Source organism: Diaphorina citri, unplaced genomic scaffold (genome assembly GCF_000475195.1).
Source record: "Diaphorina citri unplaced genomic scaffold, Diaci psyllid genome assembly version 1.1 scaffold1854, whole genome shotgun sequence".
Taxonomy (NCBI): domain Eukaryota; kingdom Metazoa; phylum Arthropoda; class Insecta; order Hemiptera; family Psyllidae; genus Diaphorina; species Diaphorina citri.
Genome location: NW_007379280.1, coordinates 23,772 through 41,154, shown reverse-complemented (window position 1 = coordinate 41,154; position 17,383 = coordinate 23,772). Strand labels below are relative to the sequence as shown.

General features: G+C 38.4%; 2 protein-coding genes across 2 annotated transcripts; both read left to right on the top strand.

Moving 5' to 3' along the window:
- Positions 1-1,817: 1,817 nt before the first annotated feature.
- Positions 1,818-2,608, top strand: LOC113470821. The gene is made up of 2 exons (XM_026829548.1): positions 1,818-2,145; positions 2,235-2,608. The coding sequence occupies exons 1-2, from the start codon at positions 1,953-1,955 to the stop codon at positions 2,606-2,608; spliced, it is 567 nt and encodes a 188-aa protein (XP_026685349.1). The 5' UTR covers positions 1,818-1,952.
- Positions 2,609-3,475: 867 nt separating this feature from the next.
- On the top strand, positions 3,476-12,544 carry LOC103517451 (dormancy-associated protein 2-like). Its single transcript, XM_008482485.1, has 2 exons — positions 3,476-3,603; positions 12,295-12,544. The coding sequence occupies exons 1-2, from the start codon at positions 3,516-3,518 to the stop codon at positions 12,525-12,527; spliced, it is 321 nt and encodes a 106-aa protein (XP_008480707.1). The 5' UTR covers positions 3,476-3,515; the 3' UTR covers positions 12,528-12,544.
- The last annotated feature ends 4,839 nt before the right edge of the window (positions 12,545-17,383 follow it).

Below are 17,383 nucleotides of genomic sequence, written 5' to 3'. Positions count from 1 at the left end.
CCTGAATTGATACCTAGACACACGTGATCTCATTTTCCATATACCTGATTCGATGATTAGAGATACTATTTTAGTTAATGATACTAATAAATCTAATAATAAATATCCCAGAAATAAACTTCACCTATCAGGAAGGGATACTCTGTGACGTCACCAATATTGAAATCTGTCATCAAAAATGTCGAGCATGTCCTAGAATCCATTATGCAAAATTGGAATGAAGTTTGTCGAAAAAAAGTTTTTGTTTACCGACGTTATGAAATTTCTGAAAGGTTGTCCGTTGACATGAAATTCATGGAAGGTTCCTCCTGCATGGAGTCAAAACAATATTTGCTATAAATACCTGTATTTGCTATAAATACCTGTATTTGCTATATTTTTCCTTTTACAGTCGAACCTGTCTAAGTGGGACTCGTCTAAGTGGGAAACCTGGATAACTGGGAAAAAAATCGTGGCCCCTTCATGACAACCTCACTTTTTAACTGGGAAACCTGGGTAAGTTTTATTACTTCATTTTATTCCTATCTCGAAAAGCTAGATTACAGTTGTAAGAGTAACAGCACACACTCAATAGTACCTATGTACCTACTCTATCACGAATCAGGATAGTAAAAATAAAACATAACTTACCTCGAAATGGGTCTACGTATTCCTTTATGTAAGAGTAACAGCACACACTCAATAGTACCTATGTACCTACACTATCACGAATCAGGATAGTAAAAATAAAACATAACTTACCTCGAAATGGGTCTGCGTATTCCTTTGTGGTTTTTACAGTACCAATAATGACTAGTGCTTCATAAACTTTTAAGAGATAGGTATTCGAATCTTTAAATGCACGACTAGAAAATCTAGATTAGGTAAGTGTTGGGTACTAGACCCAATACAGCAAACTTATTCCACACATACGCGTAGATATAAGTGCACACTTATCTACAAAACGTTAAACTTAACGACCAGAGTAATGTGCCTCATATTAATAACATACTTGACAAAGTACTTCCAGTAGGTATACCTAGCCATCGACTAGAAAATCTAGATTAGGTAAGTGTTGGGTACTAGACCCAATACAGCAAACTTATTCCACACATACGCGTAGATATAAGTGCACATTTATCTACAAAACGGTAAACTTAACGACCAGAGTAATGAGCCTCATATTAATAACATACTTGACAAAGTACTTCCAGTAGGTACCTATATCCATTGGTGTCTCTGCAACAATAGCACACGATTCATTACCGTCAGATCTATTAGGAACTACAAATTCATTACATGCATTGTTTCTATAAGGAAAAGAAGGTCAGGTTGTCAGAGTGCTGTCAGGTAAACCATTTTTCAAACGAGGTAGGTACTCCATAAATATATCAATGGTAAGTTGAGCGTAGACTGTGGAGATATAAATGACTTGATGGCATGATACCGAGTCACATCATCTTCCTTGCATGAGAAGATAAATCATAAAGCCAACCTTATGAGAAATGAGAATGTATTCAATGTCTCGTGAAGCCCTCATAAATTTTTAAGTGAAAGTCGTAAAAAAATGTTGAGACTTTGGTAGCAGAAAATGTACATTTCCATAATACTAAAGAATGTATTCAATGTCTCGTGAAGCCCTCATAAATTTTTAAGTGAAAGTCGTAAAAAAATGTTGAGACTTTGGTAGCAGAAAATGTATACATTTCCATAATACTAAACATGCTGTAGGTGAAGCCCTGGTGGCAAAAGTATAAGAACAATGATGAACACAAGTGTGCTGTCGATATATTGAAAACTCACCAGAGAACTTCCTGTAATGACCTTACTGGTGGCAAAAGTATAAGAACAATGATGAACACAAGTGTGCTGTCGATATATTGAAAACTCACCAGAGAACTTCCTGTAATGACCTTGACAAATCACGCGCATCTCAATTCCTCAAGCAAGAATTCAAAGAGTTACTGAAGAACATGGTCAATATTGAGAAGTTAGCTACAGAAGCAAAGAAACCAGATTTGAAAGAAATCGCCGAGTTGGAAGAAACAGCAAAACCTTTAACACTGAACTTCAAAACAAAAGCCCCTATAACAATTTCTACAGTAGAATCACAGCGCGGGACACAACTCAAGGAATTGTATGAAACTTTGCGTAGACGAGATCTATCTATAGAAGAGCGAATAGATTTTCTCCTTCATATTGACAGAATGCTTAAAAATCATAGAAAAGAACTCGAGTTAACAGATAGAATCTATCTATAGAAGAGCGAATAGATTTTCTCCTTCATATTGACAGAATGCTTAAAAATCATAGAAAAGAACTCGAGTTAACAGATAGGCTTCTGTGCTTGATTCACAAAGAGATCGATTACTTGAGTCATTCGATAGCGCAAGATAAAATCGAAACATTGCGACAGAGAATAGAGCTGCATTTCCTCAAGTATATCAGATCAAGGGACATTAATCCGAACATGAATAAGATATTAGATAGGAGATATCCCCCGGATTGTGGTCCTAACCTCCTTCAATGTGACCATTGTTTCAAAGTGAAACACATTAACAAGTTTCAAACTGAAAGTTTTTCCGATACCGTGTTACCTACTTGCAAATCATGTTTCGACAAAGAATAGAGCTGCATTTCCTCAAGTATATCAGATCAAGGGACATTAATCCAAACATGAATAAGATATTAGATAGGAGATATCCTCCGGATTGTGGTCCTAACCTCCTTCAATGTGACCATTGTTTCAAAGTCAAACACATTAATAAGTTTCAAACTGAAAGTTTTTCCGATACCGTCTTACCTACTTGCAAATCATGTTTTACAAATTAGGTAGGTACATAGGTACTGATTTTCTCTAATCACGATCGAATAAACTACGGGCTAAAAAATTCCCGGAGGGACGGGCCCCGCTTGTTGTTGTTGTTTTTGGTTTTTACCAACTTTCCCATTAGACCGGCAGATCCTGCGACCCTTTCAATCCATGCGGTTCTTTTATGATGGATGCGGATGTCCAGTTTGTTTGTTGGGAACGAAATTATTATTACTTTTTCCTTAACTACAGCGCTTCTACAAAATATCCAGTGCACTTAGGATGTCCTATCCCTGTCACGTTGATTGCATTACGTTCCTTTGGTTGCATTTATCTCATATGTATAAGGAAAATTATTTTGCGAAAAGCCCAGAAGTATTTTCAGATGATTTCGGTCAAATGTAGAGTAAACTCACCTCAAGATTTCACGCTATATTTTCCAGCAACCTCAATGATGACACAAAACACTTCATTCCCTGTCAACTTCTTCCGGTAAATTCACAATTGTTTCTTTTTCCCAAAGTCAATATAAACCAGAATTATCTAGTACCTGCCTACAGCTACAGAACGAATCTGTAAACCTGAGTTATCCAATACAAATCGATTTTCAAGATAACTTTGGGACCGAAAGGACCACCCTCTCTTGACTTGGTATAAAAGACTCTGTCCGGTCAAGTCAGGTTATAGTTATTATTTGAATTTCATCTGAATCAGATTTAGCATCATGAGTAATTATTTAGTGTTCGTGTTTTTGGCCATTGCCTGTTTGGCATCGGTTTTGGCTGTGCCTGTAGTTCTGCCCAGTGGAGAAGGTAAGTTATCTGTGAATCTTGTGTTTTCGACAGTTTTTAATTACCTACCAAATTATATAATTATTTTTAATGGATTCGATTTTAGATCTTGGTAAAAAAAAAAAAATTTTACCCAAAAATTCTTAAAATATGGCAAAATAGTAAGTCATTTTAGGCTTTAAAATAAGTCATTTTAGGCTTTTTATGGCATTTTTCCAAATTTTGATAAATATGGCAAAATAGTATGGCGCCATGGCAATATGGCATTTGAACTTCCTTAGTGGGAAGACTTTTTTCTACCAAAAACATTATCCAAGTTCCTAGCTGCTAGATATAGTAATTATAGTAGAGCTAAAGTTTTTGGTTAGGTTGCAGGTGTTTTGTGTAAAGATGTACGCATTATGCAAAGTTCTCTGAGCTCTTGTATCATTTGAATACATTACTGCAAACTCCTACACCCTGCAAATCGCATAGAAGTAGATGTAGATACTCGTGGTTACATCATACAAATACATTACATCATGCAAGTGTATTTACACCTACATCTAGTATCACATGGGTACCTACCTACCATTTCTTCCAATAGAATAAAGATACTTATCTACCCACAGAATAAGGACTTTTTTTCCTTCTTTAGGGATGTCTGTGGAAAACGTTTCTTGTTTTATTTTTAGAAGCTCTTCTACTATCGATTCCAAAAACAAAGCAGTAAAAATGTCCTCAAAAGGTGCTGAATATGATTTGCCAAATTGCATCACAAAATCAGACAAACCATTTGAGAGTTGTGGCGAAACAAACAAAAAGACAGCAAATGAAGTAGACAGGTTATAAAAGAGGAGAAAATACGTTAACTTCTGATGGTCTATCTTCTGTTTAAATTTATGTTGGTCCCATTTCGACGGGTTTTTTGCATCTACGCATGCGCAGAAATCCAAACTGCATTTCGACATAGGACATGAAGGTTAACTTAACCCCATGCAGTTTCAATTCAACACCTCTTTTTGCCGCTGTTCCCTTTTGTATATGAAGTTTTAAATAATTGACGTACTGAAAAGTTAGGAAAACACAAAGCTAGTGTAATGCAATACACCTGGAATTATTCCGTGTAGTTTAACACGTCATGAAAATCCGCAGGAATACTGCAGAGGTGTAGAGGTGATAGAGCTGCAGAGTGCAGAGTAGAGAGTACACACAGCTACAAAGTTTGCACGAAAACTAATCAGTGAGTACACTGGGTGTTTTTATTAAGGTTATCTCTTCTCTTTGACGACAAACACATAATTCTATTTGAGGCTCGTTCTCACTTGTCGTTGGAAAAAAATCGTGTCGTGCGTAGTGGGAACATTTTAATTTAAATTACATGGCCTACACCTACAGGGCATGTGGAAAAAAATCGGGTGAAACTCACGACAACGGGCCTTTACATCTGCCATTCACTGCAGCCTGTCAAGCAAAACCTGTTCCTGACGTGTGGTTAACACGTGTTTACCTATGGAATGGAGGTGTTTCAGCTTTCAGACGATCAACCAAACAGTGTAGAGCTGTAGAGTGTAGTGTAGACGGTGCTTTAAGTAAGTGTAAAATCGGTGTGTGTTTGTTGTGTGTGTTGTGTAAGTACGTATAGGTATAGGAATTTTGCATCGTGCACCTGCTGCTAGTATACGAGTAGGTTAGTAAGGGAGAACTGGAGGAGTAATTATGCAGCAACACAGAGCACAACACGAAACATTCATTCCTCAAAGGCTTTAATGCCAGGATTCTCACATATACTCTTCCAGCCAACCTCGCTTGATCATAATAATAATTAATAATATTAGTTCTGCTACTACACTGAGGAAAAAATTGGTGACCGGGTGACACAAGTTAGGGTGGATTGGTGGAAGAACCAAGAACTTATTGGGTTACTTCCCCTGATTTAGGGTGTTGGAATGCTACATTATAGTGTCGAGCTTCCCAATATAGAGTTTAATATTAGAGTACCGGAACCCAGTCACCTGATTAGATTGCCGGCACCCTAGTTTTTTTCTCAGTGTAATACCTACTCACCTACTAAAACTGTTTTGGTTCAACTAAGAGTAATAATAACTGCTACCTTGTCTACCCATGCTCTATTTGCTGCAACCTTTTCAAAATTTTGAAATGTACTAAAAGAATCAGAGGAAAGAGGTGTAGAGGAGAAAGCAGAATTAAAAGTAAATGTAGGTATGAATAATGAAAAAGTATGAAATTAACATAAACAGAAGAGAAGCTGGTGAAGACTGAATGCATGTGAGAATTGATGGAACTATAGCAGAGTCTAGACTTCTACAGATGAACTTGCTAATAAGCCAGCCTGCTAGCCTAGTTAGCTTGGAAGGGAGGGCGTCTGCCCTGTAAGCGCTTGGTCATGGCTTGGTCATGGTTCGATTTCCGCCCGAGGTGGATTTCCTCCTGAACGGATCAGGTTCGTTCTCGGAACGGCTAGCTTTCTAACTTATCTACAGCTACAAATCCAATTATTTCTACCTACAACTAACTGAACTAGTAACTGGATGTCTGTTATGTTTAAGTTTGGCAGCTGGATTGCCTACTGGCTTGGGCTAACGCAGTCATTTTACTGGCAAGTTTCAAAAAATTCTCAAATCAAAGTTCATAGTTCAATCCCTTTGTTGAATGTCTCTATGATAAACTAGACTCTAAAAGAGGGTGACAACTTTAATGCTGTGAAGGGGAAAACATTCCCCATGTAAGGATGAGTCATTGAGTCACAGTTTACGTTATATTGTCACAGTTACCCCTACCTACGTTATATTGAATTTATTGCTGTCTATCCTAAAGGCGCCAAAATCCCGCCAAACCTGAGACTTATTGAATGTTATGGCCAGAGACCGAACTGAATATGCATGCCATAGAACAGATATTATCGTTTACAGACGCATCTAAAATATCAATGTTAGAAGGTAAGTTTCGACCAATCAGATGCTAGGATTTTCGAGGTTTCGGAACTCGGAATTCTTTAACAACTGTTCTTCTTTTTTCCTCCTTCTCCTTTTTCTTCTTCTTCGCCTTTTCCCGTGTTTAGACGGGGTAGACGTGTTTCAAAACCTTCCAATTTACTGAATCAAAATCTTTCCTGCCTGTAGATTGGATATGAGTATTGTGGGAGTCCATTCTCGTCTATTAAACTTTTTACTGTGATATTTGTCCCCCTATAACTGTCGAAGGGTTGGTCCGATTTTGATGAAATTTTCTGATTAGGTTGTGATGGAACCATTGGGTCTTTGGGAGCCTGCAAGGTGCTGAAGTAGGTACTAGTAGGTTATAGACAAGTAGAGAGAGACTCGATCTATTTTGACGATCCAAATTTAAACACTACACCCAAACAAATCTCAATAATACCGGTGACACTACACTCTTATTCCAAGATTCCCGAGTAGTGTCCTAGTATCTCGCTGACTGACTTGTACCTTGACGTTCACAGATACGACAACTATAATGGAGGATATGGCGGGTATCCCAATAATTATGGGTACGGTAATGGGTATGGTTCTGGTTATGGCTCAGGCTATGGGTACAACCAGGGCTATGGGTACAACTCAGGTTATGGGTATGGCGGTGTCGGCTTTGGGCTATTCTCCTCATTTAGACGTTAAACTATGAACCGTCCCCAATGTTGACCATCCTCACAACCAACACCCGATCGCACCTCTTCTCCTCCACAATCTAGTCAGGTAGGTAGATAGACTTAATGCCACAACATACACAAACTAACAACCAGACGAACCTTAGGATAAGATAGGTCAAAACCAATAGGTGATACTCACTTACAGTAGAAACTAACATTTTTATCATTAATTTTTTGGAAATTCTGTAAATCACTGTTGAACCAATCTTAAGCTATGTCCACACATAGTTGACGGCCGTGTGGTCGGTTTCAGTCGACATCGTTCAACCGTCGACTATGTGTGGATGCAGCTTTACTGTGTAGATTGACTTGAAACTTGTATGTTCTTGGATTTGTGATTATGTCTAACGTTCCCCGTCCTTCTTGTCTCTTCTGTTTCAGACGTTAATCACCTTAACAACTTCGTATGAACCATGTTCAGCCTTCTCTCCTTCGGAACAGTCCTCCCCCCCTTCCCTACGGGTCTGTTCTGTCCGAGTGATTCACCATCTTGCCTCCACCACTGTTTCGCTGTGATATAAGGGCCAGGCTATTCTCGTGACGAACTGGAAAAGTGGGGGTTATTTTAGTGAGGGAAAGAGGAGAAAACTGTTCATTTTAGTGAGAAGTTGGAAGGAGTGGTTATTTTAGAGAGGATGATGATAATATGGAGGGGAGTTATTTTAGTGAGAATTTAGCAAAAGAAGGGTTATTTTAGTGAGAAAGAAAAGAATAGAGGGTCATTTTACCGGGTTAATCACCTTAACAACTTCGTATGAACCATGTTCAGCCTTCTCTCCTTCGGAACAGTCCCCCCCCCTTCCCTACGGGTCTGTTCTGTCCGAGTGATTCACTATCTTGCCTCCACCACTGTTTCGCTGTGATATAAGGGCCAGGTCTACAGATGAACTTCATCTGTGATTCTGTGGATGTTACATCGGCGCTTGCGCAGAAACCCACAACTGTAGACCTGAGGGTGAAAAAAATTTGTTCGAAATTCTTTTTTTTATTTTATTTATGTGTGTATGTGTGTTTGTTGGATTGTATATTTATTTTCAAATAAAGTGCTCCTATAAGTGTCTATTTATGTCTGTCTATAAAATGTCTTGCTTTTTTATTTCGACTATTTTTTCCTACTCATCGGGTTGTTTTTTAGAACTGTTAATAGAACGATTAGAAGTTGGGTTTATGACTTGACTTGAACACGAACCACCAACCTCCAGATCCGTAGGATCAGTCCTTGGATTTGTTGCTCAGCACATTGCATATACAAATTATTTACACGGCGTACACAGAATACAGTAAGATGTTTAGGTACCTACATAATACTTCTAGACGAAAATATGGCACTAAAAAACATGGCAATATGGCACTTATTTTGGGAAAATATCAAAATATCCTATTTTTTCAAAACATGGCAAAATAAGCAACTTTTTAAAGAATCAGAGGCAACGCTTACTTGTTAATCAACGAGCTATTTTTTGACGAGTGCGCACCCAAAGGTCATCGGACTTCCCAGTTGAAGTGGACTGTACCTACATAATACTTCTAGAATTCTAGGTATCTAGCTGAGTATAAGTAATGAGCAGGGAAGTTCAGGATACATATGGCACATATTTTTCGAAAATATGGCACTAAAAAACATGGCAATATGGCACTTAGGTATTTTGGGAAAATATCCTATTTTTTCAAAACATGGCAATATAAGCAACTTTTTAAGGAATCAGAGGCAACTAGGTATTTTACATTTTTCCTTGGAACGTCTTTTTCCTTTTAAACTAATTTTTCGCTGTTTTGACTTCAGATTTGGATTTTTGAGGACTTAGTACATAGGAATCGACCTTTCATGCTAAATGTTTTCCCAAATGCATAACCACTATTTAAGTACGGTTCTTTTTTAGTACTTTTTTTGCAATTTTTTTTCTTTGTTCTTAATGTTTTATATTTTACCCAAAAACTCTTAAAATATGGCAAAATAGTAAGTCATTTTAGGCTTTTTATGTCATTTTAGGCTTTTTATGGCATTTTCCCAAATTTTGATATTCATTTCATGCATTGTTTCTATAAGGAAAAGAAGGTCAGGTTGTCAGAGTGCTGTCAGGTAAACCATTTTTCAAACGAGGTTTCTGGTTATGGCTCAGGCTATGGGTACAACCAGGGCTATGGGTACAACTCAGGTTATGGGTATGGCGGTGTCGGCTTTGGGCTATTCACCTCACTTAGACTTTAAACTATGAACCGTCCCCAATGTTGGCCATCCTCACAACCAACACCCGATCGCACCTCTTCTTCTCCACAATCTAGTCAGGTAGGTAGATAGACTTAATGCCACAACATACACAAACTAACAACCAGACGAACCTTAGGATAAGATAGGTCAAAACCAATAGGTAGGTGATACTCACTTACTGTAGAAACTAACATTTTTATCATTAATTTTTTGGAACATTCTGTAAATCACTGTTGAACCAATCTTTCCACACATAGTTGACGGCCGTGTATCTCTCTCTCTCTCTCTATATATCTCTCTCTCTCTCTCTCTCTCTCTCTCTCTCTCTCTCTCTCTCTCTCTCTCTCCCTTCCTCTTCTCTCTCTCTCCTTCCCTCTCAGAAATCAAGAACATACATAGATTACATTACTCAATTACTCTTTAGGAAAGTGTTGGATTTGGAAATAACCTATTCGTCTGCTTCTATAAACAGCACTCTCTCTCTCTCACTCTCTCTCTCTCTCCCCCTCCCACTTCTCTCTCTCTCTCTCTCTCTCTCTCTCTCTCTCTCTCTCTCTCTCCCTCTCTCTCTCTCTCTCTCTCTCTCTCTCTTCAAACGTAATATACCTACATTGAGTACACAACATACCTAAGGTATCTCTTTTACAAAACCCTATGTATGTAGGTAATAACTACATAATAACATGTAGGTATAATATTCTATTTCTTCTTCTTCTTCTTCTTCTTCTTCATTTTCTCCTCCTGCTCCTCCTCCTTTTACGTAACTCTCTCCCTCCTTCTATCTTTCTCGCCACAGACATGTTTGTGGTAAAGACCTTTACATCAGAGTTCTAGGTAGGTATGGTAAAATATACATACTTTCATTATAACAAAGGTGATGGTGGTATGCTATGAAGTATGAACATTGGACATATGCACTATATAGGTAAATTTAATAGGTATACATCATTCACTAAATAGGTATCTGGTGTGAACATCACACGACTTTCTCTACCGATCCTTTTAAATTATTCTTAACTGTGTTTCTCCGGTATGATTTTGGGGGATTTACTTTCATAGCTTTTTCCGTGTCTCTGAAAACTATTTGGTTGCAAAGTTATAACAAGGTATCCAAAAATTTGAGTAAAAGTGGTGCAAAGTCACCTCAGTTTACGGTACCTATAGTAAAATATACATACATACTTTCATTATAACAAAGGTGATGGTGGTATGCTATGAAGTATGAACATTGGACATAGGTATGAACTATATAAATATAGGTACATCATTCACTAAATATGTATCTGGTGTGAACATCACACGACTTTCTCTACCTATCCTTTTATTATTCTTAACTCGGTTTCTCCGGTATGATTTTGGGGGATTTACTTTCATAACTTTTTCCGTGTCTTTAACGGTTTAGTCAGTCAGAATAGAGCTGAAAGCTGCCAAAAAGCGGCAAAATACAGCTAACGATTACTCCAACGTCAATTAACAGTATTTTTTTTTGGGGGGGGGGGTTTCTCTTATAACTTTTTTACAGTACCCTCTATCACACCTCTTAGGGTGCCCCAATGAATCCACTGTACATTATTTGGTGTCCAATGTTTGGGCGTCTCAATCTCCCATCAGTCACCAGACAGATCTGATCAAATTGAAGCTAGCACGTTGGATCCTACATTTAAATAGAAAGTAAAAACGTTAACTTCTGGTCTCTCTTCTGTTAAAATTTATGTTGGTCCCATTTTGACGGGTTTCTTGCATCTAGGCATGCGCAGAAATCCAAACTGCATTTCAACATGAGACATGAGGGTTAACTTAACCCCAGTTTCAATTTAACACCTCTTTTTGCTGATGTTTTATTTGCATATTCAATTTACACCTTCCTTTTGGATATGAAGTTTTAAATGATTGACGTGAAACTGGAAAGTTAGGAAAACACAAAGCTAGTGTAATGCAATACACCTGGAATTATTCCGTGTTGTTTAACACGTCATGAAAATCCGCAGGAATACTGCAGAGGTGTAGAGTGCAGAGATGCAGAGGTGAAGAGTGCAGAGTAGAGAGTACACACAGCTACAAAGTTAGCACGAAAACTAATCAGTGAGTACACTGGGTGTTTTTATTAAGGTTATCAGTCCCATAATCAGGGTCTTGGGTCAAGGATAGTACCTCACGTTTCTTAGGTATGGCCAGATTGGGTAGTGACTCTTCGGTTCTGTTGGAATCGAACCCGTGAACTTCGACGTGGAAAGCTAACACGTTTAGCTTTCGAGTCTTCACACTTTTTAGCCTCGGTGCCCCGAGTGGGTATCACACAAGACTTGCACACCGGAGGTCCTAGGCACGCCATATACAGTCGAAGAATTTTTACGCGGTACACTCAACCTAGTGAGACCGGTACAGTAGCTACTGACTATTCTAATCAAGTAGCAGTGTAAATTTAATTACCAAATGGCCTACCTACCATACCATTTGTTTATTAATCAAAACTTCTATCTTTAAAAATTTCCTGAAAGTCTTTATAAAAAAAAAAGTTTAGGGGAAATAGATTCACCTTGACAGATTCACCTTGTTGATTGAGAAATCACATTGACAAATTCACCTTGTTGTACCCCTTTTTCAATTTTCACTATAGCTGTATACAGTTCGTTTGAAGCATTTGCATTGTAATAAATGTAATTTAACTATTTAACATATCCACCGAAGTTGGAAACACTTTCTACCATTCCTTTTTTAAAACATTTTCCGATTCAAAGCAAGCTGAATCAAATGCTTTTTCAAAGTCATCTTATATTTGAATAAAAACTAAACGGATTTCAATGAATTCTAATGAATTTCTTGAACCTCCGTGTTTCAGTTGTAGAATACCAGACCAGAGAGGTTAGATCTGCTCATGGAGGCGGAGGTTATGGAGGCGGTCATGGAGGTTATGGAGGCGGTCATGGAGGTTATGGTCACGGAGGTTACGGAGGTCACCATGGAGGTGGCGGTCATCATGGAGGTTACGGAGGAGGTCACCATGGCGGTGGCGGACACCATGGCGGTGGCGGACATCACGGAGGTGGCGGACACCACGGAGGCTACGGGTAAGTTTCGACCAATCAGATGCTAGGATTTTCGAGGTTTCGGAACTCGGAATTCTTTAACAACTGTTCTTCTTTTTTCCTCCTTCTTCTTTTTCTTCTTCTTCGCCTTTTCCCGTGTTTAGACGGGATAGACGTGTTTCAAACCTTCCAATTTACTGAATCAAAATCTTTCCTGCCTGTAGTTTGGATCTCAGTATTGTGGGAGTCCATTCTCGTCTATTAAACTTTTTACTGTGATATTTGTCCCACTATAACTGTCGAAGGGTTGGTCCGATTTTGATGAAATTTTCTGATTAGGTTGTGGTGGAACCATTGGGTCTTTGGGAGCCTGCAAGGTGCTGAAGTAGGTACTAATAGGTTATAGACAAGTAGAGAGAGACTCGATCTATTTTGACAATCCAAATTTAAACACTACACCTAAACAAATCTCAATAATACCGGTATGACACTACACTCTTATTCCAAGATTCCCGAGTAGTATCCTAATGCACCTGCTGCTAGTATACGAGTAGGTTAGTAAGGGAGAACTGGAGGAGTAATTATGCAGCAACACAGAGCACAACACGAAACATTCTTTCCTCAAAAGCTTTAATAGCAGGATTCTCACATATACTCTTCCAGCCAACCTCGATTGATCATAAATCTCAATAATCCTAAAATCCAATGTTTACCTACCACGCTGGCACCGGTCGCTATGCGCATTTATATGTCATAGCTACCCCTTTTCCTCACGAGGCTGAGTGGGCCCCGCAACAGCCAGTCCCGGAATCAATCCTTTGCAGATACAAATTTCTTGACCCCGCCGGGAATCGAACCCGGGTCTCCCGCGTGCAAGGCGAGTGCAGTGACCACTACGCCAACTTGACCCCGCCGGGAATCGAACCCGGGTCTCCCGCGTGCAAGGCGAGCGCAGTGACCACTACGCCATGGGAGCTGACCATCAAGTAGCAGTGATGGGCTAGGGCTTTCAAGATTCTGCCCTTGTGCAGAATTTAAGTTGTCTGCACTAAGCCTGTCATGAATCAAAGATTCCGGGAGATTGAGGATTTTCCTCCTTAAAAAGACCCTGTAGTCTACGGTCTGATGACCATACAATCATACATAACAAGCCTAAAGCTCAATGCCATGGACATCAGGATCTCATGTATTTGTTTCAATATGATTCATAAGTCTTAATGGATCCTGAATTGATACCTAGACACACGTGATCTCATTTTCCATATACCTGATTCGATGATTAGAGATACTATTAGTTAATGATACTAATAAATCTAATAATAAATATCCCAGAAATAAACTTCACCTATCAGGAAGGGACACTCTGTGACGTCACCAATATTGAAATCTGTCATCAAAAATTTCGAGCATGTCCTAGAATCCATTATGAAATTGGAATGAAGTTTGTCGAAAAAAAAGTTTTTGTTTACCAACGTTATGAAATTTTTGAAAGGTTGTCCGCTGACATGAAATTCATGGAAGGTTCCTCCTGCACGGAGTCAAAACAATATTTGCTATAAATACCTGTATTTCCTATAAATACCTGTATTTGCTATAAATACTTGTATTTGCTATAAATACCTGTATTTGCTATAAATACCTGTATTTGCTATAAATACCTGTATTTGCTATAAATACTTGTATTTGCTATAAATACCTGTATTTGCTATAAATACCTGTATTTGCTATAAATACCTGTATTTGCTATAAATACCTGTATTTGCTATAAATACTTGTATTTGCTATAAATACCTATATTTGCTATAAAAAAACCTGTATTTGCTATATTTTTCTTTTTACAGTCGAACCTGTCTAAGTGGGACTCGTATATATAAGTGGGAAACCTGGATAACTGGGAAAAAATCGTGGCCCCTTCAATTTTTACTAAAAAACCTGTTTAAATGGAAAAATCGAGCCTCTATAAGTGGGAATGACTTTTTATAGATACTCGGTCCGGAGCCTCTGTAAGTGGGAAAGGTTGCCATTTTCCTAGGTCCGGAGCCTTCTGCGGGCCTCTGTAAGTGGGAATCTTTAGCAAAGCATAGCATATATTCCTCTTCCGCCAAACCAAATCACATTTACCTCTATAAATGGGAATAGGAAAATAGCAACCTCTCTAAGTGGGACACTTTTTTACTGGGAAACCTGGATTCGTGGGAAAAAATTGTCGATCCCGTGGATTCCCACTTAGACAGATTCGACTGTACCTTTTCAGAAATAACTCATATCTCATACCAGGAAATATCCTTTACTCCTACTCCCAACAAAACAAAAACAAATTACATCGCCTTCACATTAACATGTCAATGATTAAGAAACACCAACAACAAACTTCTCCAAAACAACATCAATAACATCACCGACAACAACAAAAACATAAAACTTGAGAATATTTCGCACGTGAGTTCAAAACTGGCAATCTACGCATTGCCCATCTAGTGTAGCGTGTACCCATGACCTCGAACCCAGAGTCTCTCGGCTGCAAAGTTCATGTCCTGCCGTCAGATCAGGTTTTCTACCTTTTTAGCCCGTCCTTCCTTTATTATTACGATAGTAATAAAAAGGTATAGTGGACGGGCTATTGTAGTCGCTTCGGTCCGTCCTTCCTTTATTATTACGATAGTAATAAAAAGGTATAGTGGACGGGCTATTGTATTCGCTTCGGTGTCTGTCTGTCTGTCCCCATAGAAGGACTTATCCAAATCTAGTCGACCTATTTATCAAATTAAAGGTCTTTTTTACCAGGAAAGTTGTAGTGCAAATTTTGTCCGGAGAACCAAAAAGCCAAAAAACCCAAAAAATGGTTTTTCGGGGATTTTTTCTTTTTTTTTTCACATTTTCTTACACAAATGAGCTCTGGATCTTGAAATTTGTCGCGACAACCTATGGACTCAAAGCGAGAAAGTTTTAGATAACACTTCAGTCGATAATTTAAGACCGGTTTTAGCGTCTCCTGTGTTAAGCTACGCCGAGAAATGCCAATAAATGGATGGGTGACTTAAACATTATATTGGGAATAAAGGGAGAACGGGCTCTAGTCTTGATTTTAAATCATTACATGAAAGTAAAATTAAAAAATCAAATCAAGAATAATAATAACTGAATAGTAAACAAATTAGGTACTGATTTTCTCTAATCACGATCGAATAAACTACGGGCTAAAAAATTCCCGGAGGGACGGGCCCAGCTTGTTGTTGTTTTTGGTTTTTACCAACTTTCCCATTAGACCGGCAGATCCTGCGACCCTTTCAATCCATGCGGTTCTTTTATGATGGATGTGGATGTCCAGTTTGTTTGTTGGGAACGAAATTATTATTATTACTTTTTCCTCAAGTACAGCGCTTCTACAAAATATCCAGTCCACTTAGGATGTCCTATCCCTGTCACGTTGATTGCATTACGTTCCTTTAGTTGCATTTATCTCATATGTATAAGGAAAATTATTTTGCGAAAAGCCCAGATGAAGTTTTTTTCAGATGATTTCGGTCAAATGTAGAGTAAACTCACCTCAAGATTTCACGCTATATTTTCCAGCAACCTCAATGACACAAAACACTTCATTCCCTGTCAACTTCTTCCGGTAAATTCACAATTGGTGATTCTCATGATTTTTTTTTATTATCTCAGAAAAAACTATAAAAATTAAAAAAAATATTGATATTTTACCGGGGTGAATGTGTCCTCCATAGGCTGAACTTGATGCTGTCTTCTTTGTTTTGATATAACATGAGATAAATATCATGGAGGCTATTTATTATGACATTTATGACATCAGTCGGATATGCAGAAATGCATAGGTAGGTACATTTTTTGACAGTCTCAGAGATCACAATAGATTGTCCCTTATCTTTATCCCTGTGACGTCATCTACTGATCCTCTGACATTTCAAAATGACATTAGTGATCTTTTTGATATTTTAGGATGACATCCCCTGATCTTATGATTGATTCTTCTCAGATTCGAGATTGTTTTAAGAAAGTGTGTGAGGGATGAACTTCGTTTTTATGAAAGGGGGAATTTATAACACACAATGAATGAAAGCTGGGGAAAGTGCACAACAATTTTTTCTCTCTTCCCAGAAAGGATTTTCTTGCATTTCCTCCACCTATTGCAGACGAATTGGGAATGCGCCATTTTGGCTTTCCAATGGTTTAGTACAGGCGCTACCACGCCACCTAGTGATTCAACTAAATCCTGGATTTTCCTTTAAAAGAGGGGAAATCAGCTTCAGAAGAGGGGAAATCGGTCTCAGTTTCCGAAAGTCCATTTCCTCCACCTATTGCAGACGAATTGGGAATGCGCCATTTTGGCTTTCCAATGGTTTAGTACAGGCGCTACCACGCCACCTAGTGGTTGAACTAAATCCTGGATTTTCCCTTAAAAGAGGGGAAATTAGCTTCAGAAGAGGGGAAATCGTTTCAGTTTCTGAAAGTAAAATACAATCTTGGTCGTTCGACCTTGACCAGAAGTTTTTAATCAAGCAAGCAGTCCATTGGCATGTGATATATGGTACGTTCTGGGATGAGTCAAATACAATCTTGGTCGTTCGACCTTGACCAGAAGTTTTTAATCAAGCAAGCAGTCCATTGGCATGTGATATATGGTACGTTCTATTGTGACCCCAAGAGAGCATCTTATTTATTGGATGAAAGTTCCAAATTCGGAAACAGAGGGGTGTAAAGCTCCGATCAGGAGGGGGAGGGTCAGATAGAAAATAATCTAAACAAAACAATGAGAATAATAGAAAACTGTGAGGGAAAAACGACAGGGTCTAACGAGAAGCTGGAGGTTTTGTAAAGTGACGTTTTGTAAGCAAGATTTTGTAAAATTACGTTTTTGTAAACAGGAAAACCTTAAATCAG